Here is a 15,612-nt window from a genome sequence, read left to right on the forward strand (position 1 = left end):
ATGAATACATGGCTAATGGAAACTTGGCAAATCTCTCAGGTTTGGGTATAATCCTTTCAATTTTTACCCCATATATATATATATTAACACCAGAACTTGATTGATGAAGTTGCATTATTTAAACAAGAGACTTATACTTTTCATGGATATGTAGACAACCAGAAGGTATCTTGACTGGGAAGGGAGAATTCGAATAGCAAACAGGCAGCACAAGGTAAGGAAGAAGTAATTGCAAATTTCTTTCTAGATTGTACATCCTTTTTTTCTTTTTTTTTTTTTTTTCCTTCCTTCTATGGTTCTGAGTAATCAAGTTATATGCATTAATTGCTCCAAAATGCAGGGTTGGGTACCTCCACCGTGGTTGTAAGCCACCAATTGTCCACAAGACATCAAATCCACAACATCTTACTGAATGAGACTTTCCAAGCAAAATTAGCTGATTTTGGCCTTTCCAAAAGTTTTCCTGTTGAAGGTGAACTCACGTGTCAACAAAGATTGCTGGAACCCCTGGATACCTCGACCCTGAGTAAGTCAAACCGCATTATTGATGTTACTTTTGAGACTAAAAATCAAAGTTGAGAAAAACATATATTAAGAACTTAGTTGCTTGATCCACTTCAAATTTGATTAGCCTGAATCATGTGTTATGATCCTGCAGGTACTATACATCAAACAAGTTAACTGAAAAAAGTGACGTGTATAGTTTTGGAATGGTTTTGTTAAGATATCACCGGTAAACCTGTGATTGAAAAAGCTTTGAGAGGACTCATATAAGTCGATGGGTAAGTTCGATGCTTGAAAAGGCAGATATTAGAAATATAGTTGATCCAAATTACGGGGAGACTTCGGCATAAATTCTGTGTGGAAAGCTGTAAAATGCAATGGCTTGTAGACTTCAACTTCCACCAATAGCCCACCATGAGTAGGTAGTGACGGAACTGTGAGAGTTTGGCGACTGAGATAGTTTTCAGGAATGTGAGTAGTGGGCTGAATCAACAGTTTCTATGGGCCTGGTCAACTTGGATCTTCATACTCAAATGTCTCCCATGGCAAGATAACAATTTCTAAACACATTTATGTCTTACTTCAGTTTTTCTGTACTGTATTTTCATGTGTAAGGTTTTAGAACTTCAACTTCATCAAATATTTTGTATTTCAATTGGTAACTAAAGAAGGAATAATGCTTTCTACTTTGTTACTCTACTTCTTTAATTTCTGTAATAATGATATCGAATTGGTGTCTCAGAACTTGTTTGTTTTCTTTGATGTTTATGTATGACCTAAAACTGTAAATTACAAATTTACAATAATTGATTTGCCCTAGAATGCTAAGTATCTTTTCAGAATATATATAGTAATCATATAATATAGTGAAGTAATAAAAAATATACAATAGATATGAATTCATTGTATAACATCTTAAGGATTAACTAATTTTTGTTTGGTTCACATCTTCTGTTAACACTTTGGACTCGCCAATTCTCAAGATTGTTAATAAATTGATAACATTTTCTATCCTTCAGAAAGGAAGGGTCCAAATAATTTCATTAATGAAGCATGCATAACTAAATTGGAAAAGTAACCTGCCCGGCCCGGCCCGCAGCGGGCTACGAAATTAGGCGGGTCGGTCCTAACCCGCCCGCCAACAAAGGCAGGCCGGGTTAGGCTCGCCATTTTTAGGGAATGGCTGGCCCAGCCCGGCCCACCAATCCTAACCTGCCGGGTTAGGCGGCAGGCCGGGCCGGGTTAGCCCTATTTTTATTTTTATTTTATTTTGTTTTATTATTTAACTTTTCAATAAATAATTACAATTTATAAATGAATAAATTATAATGTATTGGTTTTAGTTAACTTTTCAAATTCAAATTCATTAAATAATTTTTTTTTTTTTTTTTTTTTGTTAACATTTCAAATATTAATTCAATTTTAATACAATAAAATTGTAATATAAGAAAATTGACTTATTCATTTATCAAAAAAAAATAAGAAATTACAAAAATTATGGCCTCGTTAAAAACCTCACTAAGAAAAACCCAATGGGAGAAAAACGTGTAAAGAAAAAAGAGTGTAATAATTGACAATTAATTTACAAATTACATTTTACAAAATAACTAATTTGGGGTGGTTCACTAGGACCTCCCTCATCTGTATCATCTATTTACAAAATTGAAATGATTCATTAAAGTATTGTCGACACCCTTGTATGATCTTAATGGCACGATCGTTCCCAATCTTGAAGACATGTGAGGATTTCAATCATTTTTGGATAAAGTTTAGTCCTCCTTTCATTTAAAATTCTTCCACTTGCACTAAATGTTTGTTCGGATGAGACGGTTGAGACAGAACGCGAAAACATCCAAGGCAAGTCTTGATAATCCCAGAAAAATACATTTTCTGGCTCTCCAATACTCTAAGAGATCAAAGTGATCTGCTGGTAACAATTCGGGGGTTGCCAAATATTTTTGAAGTTTATTACTCTACAACTCCATGAAGACAGTAAATTAGTTGTTGTTGTTGTTGGGGTAGTGCTTCTGAAGAGGAGGCTGGTCTTCGGATTTGGGTCCTCTTCGGCCTATTCAGTGCACTCCAAGAGTAGAAGTCTTCATTTGTTTCTTCTGATGCAGCTTCTCTGATATTCGGCTCTTTGCAGGTTCCCATACCTTTTTATTATGGAAATATACTTCGAAAATACTATTTTTTACCTCTCCTATTTGATTGGCATATGCTTCGGTTTGTAAAACTTCACTTAAACTATCAAACCATTTTCTAAACATGCTAATTTAATTCTAGGATCAAATATAGCACCTAAACAATAAAGAAAAGAAATCGGTTTCCATATTTCAAAAAAAAATTTCATTGCCTTTATTGGTGCATTTAAAATTTTATTGTCTTTCTTTTTTGTAATAACGCGGAAATTTTATAATTGTATGTATTACCAATGGACTATTATGATAATACACACCAGAAGTTGTAAAGTGGATTGGTCAAAATTTTAAGAAAGAATGAAATATTTTAGCTATCTGCCAATCATTTTCTACCAAATAATGAGGACTTCTATATTTGCTACAAATAACTAATTATATTAGCATAAGGTAAATATGATCAGCATTAATAAGTACTATTCCATCTAACAGGCATGTCTAATGCAAAAATTCTAGGAGACATATTTGATTTTATACAAGCGTTTTGAAATTCAGCATTTCTTTATTACTACTAGTATCTAAGCTAAAGATTCCCTAATTCCATCAATATTGTTTAATTGTTTTCATACAACTTTTCACAATTAAATTAATAATATGACATGCACAATGATGGTGAAAACACTTCAAATTATTATAAAAAGGGTAATTAATTTTAAAAAAATCTATAGCTGAGTATTAACACTTGCATTCTAAAGTTAAACTTATCACTTTATCAAAACATCATAATCTTCTAAACTTCAACAATTTATTAAATTTGTTGACCACTATGATCCACATCCATTAATCTAAATCCTAAAAGATTATTTAATTTAAATTCATTATCAAAATAATGACTAGTCACCAAATTAATCTTGTTTGTTTACACCACTCCAATATCGGCAGTTAGAGCCACACAACATGACAACTATGTATTTTATTTTTTAATTCTATTTCATTTTTCTAAACAATTTTATTAAATCATTTCTAATTGCAGTTTTAGAATAACTTTTAAATCCTAGAAAAAAAAATTTTTAATAAATCTTTCAAAATATTTTCTTTTTCGGCCATATTAATAGGTTGATCAGTTGCAGCAATATATAAAGCTAAATGTTCCCTATATACATCAAAATTATAATGTCAAGTAGTACCTATATTAGTTATTTGAGTTTGATTGTTTTCTCTATTTCCATGTTGAGCAATATGTTTATTAGCATGCATTTTTAAAGTACTAGTATCATTACCTGAATCAGCTTTATAAACATTTCCACAATATTTGCATCTTGCTTTCTTGACTTGAACGTCATTTTCTATCTCATAAAACTTGTCGAAATATGCCCAAACGTCTGATGTGTGCATGTCTTCGGTTTCGACGGCAATTGATGAACCCGCCTCAGCTTGAGATGAAGTTGGACGAGGACGACGATTACGAGGACGACTTCTAGAACCACCAGGAGTTGTTGGAATCAAGGGCATATTTTGAGGTGTATCGGATTCTGAGACTGGGAAAGCGGAACTATTTGAATCTCCTGCATTTATGTTAGTAAAATCAGCGGGACTAGGACTAGGATAGTAATTTCCTTCATCATTGAAATTGATGGAAGAGAAATATCTATCCATTGTAGTTGAAAAAAAAATGATGTAGAAAAAAAATGGGGAAAAAATGACAAAAATGACCCCTCCAACGGCTATAAAACAGCTATATTTCAAGGGTAAAAGGTAATTTGAAAAAAGAAATAAATTTTGCAAAATTTTTTTATTTGTTTTTCGGCCAACCCGCGGGTCAACCTGACAGGTTGGCCGTTGGTGTAACAGCCAACCTGCTGGTCAACCCGACGGGTTGGCGGTCCTTCTTTAGAAAGGACAAAACAGCAACCCGTAGGTCGCCGAGTTTCCATTCTGCAACCCGGCCCAATCAGGGGTTGTTGGTGGGTTGAACCCTCTTCATTGCATGCTGGGTTAGGGTTGACCCGCCTAACCCAGCCCATTTGTTCCACCTCTATGCATAACTTTATTTTCTTGTTTACCATTCCTTTTAATCATTATATATACATCAACTAATTAATCAACAAGAAGATGAATTCCAAATATAAGATGTTCTAGGTATCCGATACACTTGTAAACCATAATTTTTTATTTTTTGATAATCGAGGCGCCCAAGTCAACTAGCGCACACCTTAACTAATCCCCAAGATCCTTTGAACACTCTATAAGTTTAAAAAACCAAGTAAGTCACAATCTAATAAGTAACTCCAAAGTTTGAACTCAAAAAGTCAATGAAGAAAGCAAACCTCCTTGACCGTCAAATCAACACCTGAGGATTGTAAACCATAATTTTAGATGACTCAAAATTAGTTCTAATCTTGGACAAATTATATATATATATATATACACAACGCAACTTCAATCAATATCGAAATATGGTGCTAGGTATAATGACTTTCTTTTAGTCTCTCTAGAGACAATTCAAAAAAAAAAAAAAAATCTCAATTTATGTAGGATGATTTTTTTTTTTTTTTTTCCTTCGGATTCCATTTCTAGCTTAGATCATTAAATTGACAAAACATTTATGTAGAATTTGAGTCTAAAAAATTGTTTTCTCATAATTCTGATGAAAATTGACATATTTTCCCAATTTAATTATATCAGAAATCTACAAAAGTTCTTTTATGAATGTGCCCAAGAGGTTTGTCTTTCTTTTAATAAGAAATTCAATCTAATTAATATATCAATACATACAATAGTTTAAATTTCGTGGAGACGACCAATTAATTGTTAATCTAAGAATGATTCCTTCAATAGATCCTTTGAATTTGCTTGGTAAACCGATGGTCCTTCAGGAATAATTTCAGAATATTTTCATATATAGTTATATTACATGTAACGTCTTCTAATTAACAATTATGCATATCAATCATTTCACCAAAGACTCTCATCTTTTTACTCTCAACAGCTCGAGTATTTATGAAAATAATTGTTGGTCATCAGCTTGCCAAAACAAAAATAAAAAAAATACTGTTTATGAAGTTACTAAGCTTGATCAAGCGAAGTGAATAATTTCTCTTCAGAGTGCTTCTGCTTCAACTGTCATCTCGGTGATTCAACCTCTCATTGCATAAAAAACATAAGAATACGAGAGTTAATTCTTGCATAATTAAGTCGACAGGGTTAAATAAAGAATTAATCTATACATTTCTTTATTCAGGCTAGATTGGGGGTATGATGTATGATCATTCGGTAATATGATGTTGGAGGTTGAATATCACCTTCACTAATTATTCCTCCTTTGAAATTTTAGCACAGCTACAGAAGTACTTGAAAGTTCTGTAAGTTAGGCTAGCCGAATTCGCATAAGTAAATATAAAAGCAAAGAATCAACTAATAATACATATAACATCGTGCTTAATTAAACAAGCTAAAAAAAAAAAAATTACGCGTAATTAAAGGTCGCCAAAGATTCTCATCAATATACAAATTTTAATCTTTTTTCAAACAGCTCAAATAATTCATTAAAATAATTGTCTGGTCCACGGTTTGCGAAAAGAACAACAAAAAAATAAAGATCTAGATAAATAAGCTTGGTCAAGCCAAGTGAATAAATTCTTTTCTAATTCTCAGTTGTGCAGTTAATGAAATTGTTAGTCAAGTCACCTGAATAATTTCTCTCCAGTAGTGCTTTAATAATTTATTTTGAACTCTAAAGACAAAGGAAGAGACAATTACATGTGAAAATTGTTGTAGTTGTCGATAACTTCAGCATTAATAGATCACGCAGACGTATTTGGGGGTCATGCAGGCTCGTAGGCAGTTTAGGTCTTTTCTTTGAATAGTGATTGAAGGATTTTTTTCAAGTTATTGATTCATTATTGGATTTAAGCTTAGGAATAAGAATTCATGTACTATTAGGTCTTAGTCTTTTAAACCTAGTATGTAAGCACACTTTTCAATTGTATGAGTGATAGTAAATCATAGGACAAATTACATTCATTTTAAACGAGAGAAGTAAGACAGTATTGTAACAATATTGACTATGTTAGATATAGCCTGTTAATTTATTAAACTAGGATAAAATCGTGTGTATTTGTTCTTTCTCTTTATTGTTTGTGATTTGTGTGTTTACTGTTATTTTGGTTTTGTATCTCTCTATTCTTTCAAAAATTGCATCCAACTTTATATAGTTTATGACAGACTGTTAGAGATAATATAAACTAATTAGTCAACCTGTAGTTTCAAAAACAACATAAGAATATGAGAGTTAATTAAGTCAACAGGGTTAAATAAAGAATTGATATATATATTTCTTATTCAGGCTGGATTTATGTGATGTATATATGATCATTTTGTATTATTATATAATGCTGGAGGTCAAATACCACCTTCACTAATTATTCCTCCTCTTAAATTTACCTGTAATCCTGTAAACCTGGCATATCAATAAATTTAAAGAGCTCATGCCAACAAAATTTTATTGAACATATATTGTCGATTTCATTTTTCTTTTCCAGGTTCATTGTAATTATAAAATCTGATTTACATGCCTGCAGCCATGTTTTTCAATGGAAAGAATATATGAATACACTGGTTTTTTTAATAATAGGGTTGTCTTTAAGTTCAGATTTTAAGTTCTCTCTAATGAATGATCATTAACTCTTCATAGAAAGAGTTGGGAATTTCCAAATTTTTGTCTACTTAAAGAATAGTTTTATAAAGACTTGAGTGCTAATACAGTAATGTGATGGATGATCGATAACGACCCTTTGGAAAACTGAAGGAACTTGAATGCAATTTATAAGATTATTTTAAGTGTTAGTCCAATGATAATGAAATTTTATAGATAAACGCCACTATCTAACATGATCAAATTTATTTTAAGATTACAGGCTGAAGATAGATAATGAATGATAGTAACTTATCAGTAGTTAAATACTATGCCCATCTCCGAACGGAAACAAGCTTAAATATTATAAGAAAATTGTTTGACTTGTTATAAAATAATAAAATATATCAATTATCGTACTTATATAAGTTGTACCATGATAATTGATTCGACTCAATACTGAGAAAAAAAAAAACCAAAAAGGCAGTGGGGATTTGAAGCTTTTTATTCTCTCATTTCTTGGCGTGGTAACTATGACAGTTCTTGTTCATGCACAAAATCAAACAGGTTAAAATAATTACATATTGCATATCTACTCATTGTTATTCACTAACTAAATTTATTATTTCCTCTGCTAATTTCTCTGTCTTCATTTCTCTCAGGTTTTATTAGCATAGACTGTGGAATTCCGGAAAATTCACAATATGCTGACCAGAAAATAGGCATAAATTGCGATTCGGATGCAACTATGATAGGCACTGGTGAAAGCTACAGCATATCGCCTGAATACAAAACTGACACCCTGGAACGACAATTATTGAATGTTAGAAGCTTCCCTGAAGGATCAAGAAATTGTTACACCCTAAAACCTGTAGGTCATGACCATGCTAACTTTTTTATCAAAGCGAGATTCATGTATGGAAATTATGATGGGAATAATACCCTGCCAAGTTTTAATCTGTTTCTGGAGTCGGATGTATGGGATTCAGTGAATTTCAAAGACACCGCCACTCCCGTCACCAAGGAGATCATCCATATGCCCCAGAACAATTATATACATGTCTGTCTTAAAAACACAGACACTGGAACGCCTTTCATATCAGCATCAGAGGTGAGGCCTTTGATAAATTCCAATTATGGATCATCACCTTACATAATAGAATCATTTCAAATATCAGGATCACTAGTACTCTTTGTTCAACAACCAACGAAACAATCAGGTAACTATTAGTAATTTTTATATTTTCTAAATTATATATGTTGATCTTTGGTTGCCAACTAAAACTATGTCCTAAATATATAGGTACCAGGATGATGTTTGCGATTGCATATGGTTCCCATACAACTTCAGTGACAGTGTCTCGATAAGCACCTCGAATACTGATCTCCTCAATGATGATAGTAGTGGTTACCAAATACCAATTTTGGTCATGAGTACTACTATCACACCGGTAAATGCAAGTAAATCATTGCAATTTTCTTGGGAGGCTAATGACACCAGATTGTATTATATCTTCGTGCACATTGCTGAAGTTCAAGAATTAAAAGAAAACCAGACTAGAGCATTTAATATCTCTACTAATGGAGATGTTTGGCTTCCGGGCTATTTTCCCTCTTCCACAGACTCAACTTACAACTTATCTCCCTACAGTTGAACAAGAATTAAGATTTCACTGGAAAAAACTGCGAAGTCAACTCTTCCACCAATCTTAAATGCCATGGAGATATGCTGGCTAAAAAATTTCTCAGAATTGATGACAAATGAACAAGATGGTAGGTTTCCTTTCCTTGTCTTCGGATTATGATCAATTAATTTAATCCTTACCAAAATTAATCGTGCCCGTAAAAATACTATTTGACGCCATCATAAATATCAAGGGAAAGTATGGAGTGAAAAGACCAAGTTGGCAAGGAGATCCATGTGTCCCTCAACTATATTTGTGGCAAGGTCTTAATTGCCGTTATGATTCTGGACTCCCAATGATCACATCCCTGTAAGTTTTCATGTTTGAATCAAATGGCATCTTATTTCTTAAGCTTGATTTAACACTATTAGCAAAATTATTGATTGGAATACTCGCAGGAATTTGTCATCGAGTGGATTGTCTAGCGAGATAAGTCCTTTTATACTCGATCTCACCTCCTTAGAGTCTTTGTAAGCATTTCAGTTTTACCATGAATTTGTAAGTTTGTCCACTTGACGAAAACCATGTCAATTTAACATTTGCTATCACCATTTCAGGGACTTGTCAAACAATAATCTGACAGGATTAGTGCCGGAGTTTTTAGCACAGCTACAAAACTTGAAATTGCTGTAAGTTAGTTTTGATTAGTAAGACAGGCTAGCTTATTTCTCATAATTAAATATAAAAGCAAAGGGTCAAATGTCTACTGTTTTCTTGCAGAAACTTGAAAGGAAACAATCTCGAAGGCCCTGTTCCAGCTGCACTCCAAGAAAAAGCAGAGAAGGGTTTACTGATATTAAGGTTTACTTTTGTTAAGATGAAATAATGTTAAAGACTCGCGTGTGTGTGTATATATATAAAGACTCGTGTGTGTGTATATATATTTCCATCTACCCAAGTACTAAATTAGTCACTGCTATTGTTTCAAGTTCTGATTCTAGAGTGAATGGAAATTCAAATTCTTGTTCCCCTGGTTCATGCAAAGAGAAAAACAAGTCTAATATTGTTCCCATGGTAGCACCAGTTGTTGCTATTGCTGTGATTTTATCTACAACATTGGTAATTTTATTGATCCAAAGAATGAAAAAAGGAACCGGTCGATGCTAACACCAGTACATCATTTATTTAATGTTTCAGTACATACATTCAAATTATTTTGAATTGAGGATAAACAGTCGCTAACAAATTTTTTAAGCAGGGAAGAAGGGGTCATTGGAATTGAAAAATCGAAGGTTCTCATACTCTAATGTGGTGAGAATGACTAATAACTTTGAGACGGTTCTAGGGAAAGGAGGATTCGGAACAGTTTACCACGGTTACTTAGACGACAATCAAGTAGCCGTTAAGATGCTTTCTCTATCATCAGCTCAAGGATACAAGGAATTTCAAGCCGAGGTACATTTGCAAATTAAATAATTAACTTGTGCGGAATTTATGAGTTGTCTATTCAATCATCTGAGGATATGGATGTTTTCTTCATAGGTTGAACTTCTAATGAGAGTTCATCATAAAAACTTGACAGCCCTTGTTGGCTATTGTGACGAGGGCACCAACATGGGACTGATCTATGAGCTCATGGCCAATGGAGAATTAGAAACCAATCTCACAGGTTTCTGTATTAATTCATTCTCTACTATATAAGACTCTGTCCACCCAAATTTTAGCCGATTAAATTTGAGGGAAGTTATTTAATTATCCAAAGATAGTAGACTAATACTCGGTGCATATGCAGAAAACCAAGCATACATGTTGACATGGGAAGGGAGACTTCGAATAGCAACAGAGGCAGCACAAGGTAAAGAAGTATATTTATGATTCGCAATTTACTATTCATATTATACAGAAAAAAGATTCATTTTTTGTCTACGGTTGTTAATGATCAAAATTTATATGGATTGCATCTGAAATGTAGGATTGGAGTATCTCCACAATGGTTGTAAGCCACCAATTGTCCACAGAGACATTAAATCCACGAACATCTTATTGAATGAAAATTTCCAAGCCAAATTAGCTGATTTTGGCCTTTCCAGAAGTTTTCCTGTTGAAGGTGGAACTCATGTGTCAACAAACGTTGCTGGAACCCCTGGATACCTTGATCCTGAGTAAGTAGACTCGCTTTATAATGTCAATATATTCTTCCATTATTTGGGAAAGTTGCATGATTCATAGCGAATTTGCTTAGCCTAAGTTGTGTTATGGTCGATCCTACAGATACTATGTATCACATAGGCTAACTGAAAAAAGTGATGTATATAGCTTTGGAATGCTTTTGTTAGAGATAATAACAGGTAAACCTATGATTGAGAAAAGCATCGAGAGGACTCATATAAGTCGATGGGTAGAATCCATAATTTCAAAGGCGGATATTAGGAACATTGTTGATCCAAGATTACCTAGAGACTTCGATATAAACTCTGCCTGGAAAGCTGTAGAATTAGCAATGGCTTGTGCTTCTTTAATTGCTAGCAAAAGGCCAACCATGACTAAGGTAGTGACAGAACTGAATGAGTGTTTGGCAATTGAGAGAGCTTCCGGACATGTCGGCGATGAAGCTGAATCAACACTTTCTATAAACATGGTCAACTTGGATAGTCACACTGAATTATCTACCCTCGCAAGATAACAAATTAAATTCTCAATCTATGTCCTAGTTCAGTTTCTATGTTTTGTATTTTCGTGTGTGAGGTTTTAAAACTTCTTTTGACTTCGTCAATTATTTTGTCTTTCATTTGGTAAAGGGAAAGCAACTATGCTTCTACTGTACTTCTTTAACTTTCTGGAAATAAAAAGTTGAATGTGTGTATTAAAATTTGTTTATTTTCTGTGATGTTGATGTATGGCTTTGAACTAGGANGCCGTTAAGATGCTTTCTCTATCATCAGCTCAAGGATACAAGGAATTTCAAGCCGAGGTACATTTGCAAATTAAATAATTAACTTGTGCGGAATTTATGAGTTGTCTATTCAATCATCTGAGGATATGGATGTTTTCTTCAAAGGTTGAACTTCTAATGAGAGTTCATCATAAAAACTTGACAGCCCTTGTTGGCTATTGTGACGAGGGCACCAACATGGGACTGATCTATGAGCTCATGGCCAATGGAGAATTAGAAACCAATCTCACAGGTTTCTGTATTAATTCATTCTCTACTATATAAGACTCTGTCCACCCAAATTTTAGCCGATTAAATTTGAGGGAAGTTATTTAATTATCCAAAGATAGTAGACTAATACTCGGTGCATATGCAGAAAACCAAGCATACATGTTGACATGGGAAGGGAGACTTCGAATAGCAACAGAGGCAGCACAAGGTAAAGAAGTATATTTATGATTCGCAATTTACTATTCATATTATACAGAAAAAAGATTCATTTTTTGTCTACGGTTGTTAATGATCAAAATTTATATGGATTGCATCTGAAATGTAGGATTGGAGTATCTCCACAATGGTTGTAAGCCACCAATTGTCCACAGAGACATTAAATCCACGAACATCTTATTGAATGAAAATTTCCAAGCCAAATTAGCTGATTTTGGCCTTTCCAGAAGTTTTCCTGTTGAAGGTGGAACTCATGTGTCAACAAACGTTGCTGGAACCCCTGGATACCTTGATCCTGAGTAAGTAGACTCGCTTTATAATGTCAATATATTCTTCCATTATTTGGGAAAGTTGCATGATTCATAGCGAATTTGCTTAGCCTAAGTTGTGTTATGGTCGATCCTACAGATACTATGTATCACATAGGCTAACTGAAAAAAGTGATGTATATAGCTTTGGAATGCTTTTGTTAGAGATAATAACAGGTAAACCTATGATTGAGAAAAGCATCGAGAGGACTCATATAAGTCGATGGGTAGAATCCATAATTTCAAAGGCGGATATTAGGAACATTGTTGATCCAAGATTACCTAGAGACTTCGATATAAACTCTGCCTGGAAAGCTGTAGAATTAGCAATGGCTTGTGCTTCTTTAATTGCTAGCAAAAGGCCAACCATGACTAAGGTAGTGACAGAACTGAATGAGTGTTTGGCAATTGAGAGAGCGTCTGGAAAAGTGGGCGATGAAGCTGAATCAACACTTTCTATAAACATGGTCAACTTGGATAGTCACACTGAATTATCTACCCTCGCAAGATAACAAATTAAATTCTCAATCTATGTCCTAGTTCAGTTTCTATGTTTTGTATTTTCGTGTGTGAGGTTTTAAAACTTCTTTTGACTTCGTCAATTATTTTGTCTTTCATTTGGTAAAGGGAAAGCAACTATGCTTCTACTGTACTTCTTTAACTTTCTGGAAATAAAAAGTTGAATGTGTGTATTAAAATTTGTTTATTTTCTGTGATGTTGATGTATGGCTTTGAACTAGGAAATTAGTAAAATGAATTCGAGGAAAAAAAATGCCATAAACTCAATCACGAACCACAAAATTTAGCGGAAGCAAACTAGAACTTTTCCCGTCTTTGCGCAATAAAATATACCTGCAAAACCAAGCAGATAAACAAATGAAACAAAGCAATCATAACCAAATTATGATGCCCAAATTTCAAAGTGTAAACGAAAAGAAAATCCACGAGATGATGGCAAACTACCCACATAAGTGCTTCCACTAACCATAAGATTGGTTTCGAACAATTTTCTTTTCTAGAGGAAACTAAAGGCATACAATCAACAAATTCTTCACTCAAAGTGGATGATAATAAATTGAAGCAAAACTAAAAAGTTTGGGCACTCTCAACAAACTCTCCACACAAGATTCTTAATATTTCATTCACTAATGAAAAGTAAAAAAAAAAAAAAAAAAGGAAAAGAAACTGCCCCTGTTACAGCTGAACCAAACTTTAAATAGTTCCCCTAAAAAAACCCCAATCCGAAAATACAAGGAAAAAGGGAAAATTAAACATTGGCAGCAAAAATCTAAAAAGTCTCAAAACTTCAAAAAATTACAAAAACACCCCTAAAGTGATGAAAATGTCTAAAAACCCACCTAAACAATTCCAAAAGGCTAAAAATGACAAAACTCATTTCTTCGCAACAAGTCTAACTTGTTTGGCCGCTTCGGAGTACCTTGCCAAATTTCATAGCATTCTAACACTATCGATACTATTTATCTTGTAGGGCCCCTGCATTAGACGATTTAAACCATTAGATGCGTAACTTAGATCACAATCAACAATATACTGAAATTCTATTTAAATTAACATACTGTTTCCTGCTGACCATTGCAATGAAATCAATTCAGAATTTTGTAAACTTGACTTGTCAACAGGGGCAGACCCATGAATTAGTTTTAGAGAGGGCATATTCAAAATTATATAATATAAAATAGATAAAAAAGTAAATGAGTGTGGTCAAATTTAGAAATTATATAATATAGGGTAAATTTCCTTAAAATTTAGATGGGATTTTTATATGTAGAAGTTTTTGACGTGAGGAAACTTAATCCATTTTAACAAAAAAAGTTGATATCGTATGTGTAGTTGAAGTTTGAACCAATTTATAATTTGTTTTTTCTTTCTCTGTATTGGTTGTTACTTCAATTACTACCCTTGGGAACTGTTAGAATGATACTGAATAAAGAAAATCTTATTGAAGATGGATATCCAATGGTCTATGCGATCTAGAGTCCTTGCCAACAAAAATCTAATTATTTTTCTTGATGAAGTTCAAAAGTACTTTCCCAACATGTCAGGTTGGCGATTAACTTTCTGCCTGATACAGTTCGAAGCTGAAATTTTATCAGCTACGGTCCTTACTTAACAAGGTAGCAATATTTTATAAATCACAATTTGAATTTGAAAATTCTACAAGCGATGCTTCCAAATAATTCTTAATGATGGTAACATTTAAGTTAAATAATGTGCCGCTCTCCTAACAAAACCAAGCTTAAAAGAAATAGCTAGGTTGACTTTATGAAGTTTTATTACCATTTATAATATCTGCTGAATTTTTATATCAAAACGACGAGGGAGATTGGAGATTCTAAAGCTTTTGATCTTGACATTTGTTTTGATAATTTGTTCTCCTAACTGAAACAAGCTCAAGAAAAAAACAATTGACATGTTACAAAATATACTAATCATTCTTGTGCTCAATGTTGTGTCGTGGGATCTTATTTCCACAGGAAACCACAGCGAACTACTCCTACGATACTGTGTGGTGCCGTTGATGAGATGGAAGTATTTAAACTCTGGTGCGACTTAAATTCCGATGCCAATTTCATCAAAAATGCTCAAAAAATTGCAGAGTTGACGTTATGATGTATATAAATGAAACGCCGACCTTGCACCCTACCTGTCATTTCTAAATAATTTAAAATGTTAATGGAGATTTCAAATAATTGAGTAATAGTTTGTGGAAAGGTTTGGACCATACTCTTGCATCCTTTAATGGAGATTTTAAGTGATAAATAATTTAACATGTCGATTCCCCATCTATCTGCAAACTGATTTTCAAAGGATAAAATATTTATTTAGCTTGTTACAACAATACCATCAATAAGGAAACAGAAAGTACATATGGAACAGAACTGAAACTCTGTAGAGAAACAGAGAAGACAACAGAGGATGGTTTTCAAATCTGATTTTTCTTCCATCTTGAACACCAGAATCAGTGTTTATAAATGGTAATGCAGCCAATGAGAGATTTCTCGCT

The 15,612-nt window shown here is 33.4% G+C and overlaps 1 protein-coding gene across 1 annotated transcript; it reads left to right on the forward strand.

Moving 5' to 3' along the window:
- Positions 1-8: 8 nt before the first annotated feature.
- LOC116105082 (probable LRR receptor-like serine/threonine-protein kinase At1g51820) lies at positions 9-13,099 on the forward strand. Its single transcript, XM_031391509.1, is given in 19 exon segments — positions 9-39; positions 7,759-7,842; positions 7,938-8,461; positions 8,586-9,048; positions 9,131-9,269; positions 9,359-9,430; positions 9,518-9,589; positions 9,681-9,761; positions 9,902-10,056; positions 10,156-10,355; positions 10,443-10,569; positions 10,693-10,755; positions 10,873-11,062; positions 11,172-11,538; positions 11,812-11,871; positions 11,959-12,085; positions 12,209-12,271; positions 12,389-12,578; positions 12,688-13,099. Coding segments are annotated over 19 exon segments (3,420 nt in total).
- Positions 13,100-15,612: the final 2,513 nt, after the last annotated feature.

Source organism: Pistacia vera, unplaced genomic scaffold, assembly GCF_008641045.1.
Source record: "Pistacia vera cultivar Batoury unplaced genomic scaffold, PisVer_v2 Contig492, whole genome shotgun sequence".
Taxonomy (NCBI): domain Eukaryota; kingdom Viridiplantae; phylum Streptophyta; class Magnoliopsida; order Sapindales; family Anacardiaceae; genus Pistacia; species Pistacia vera.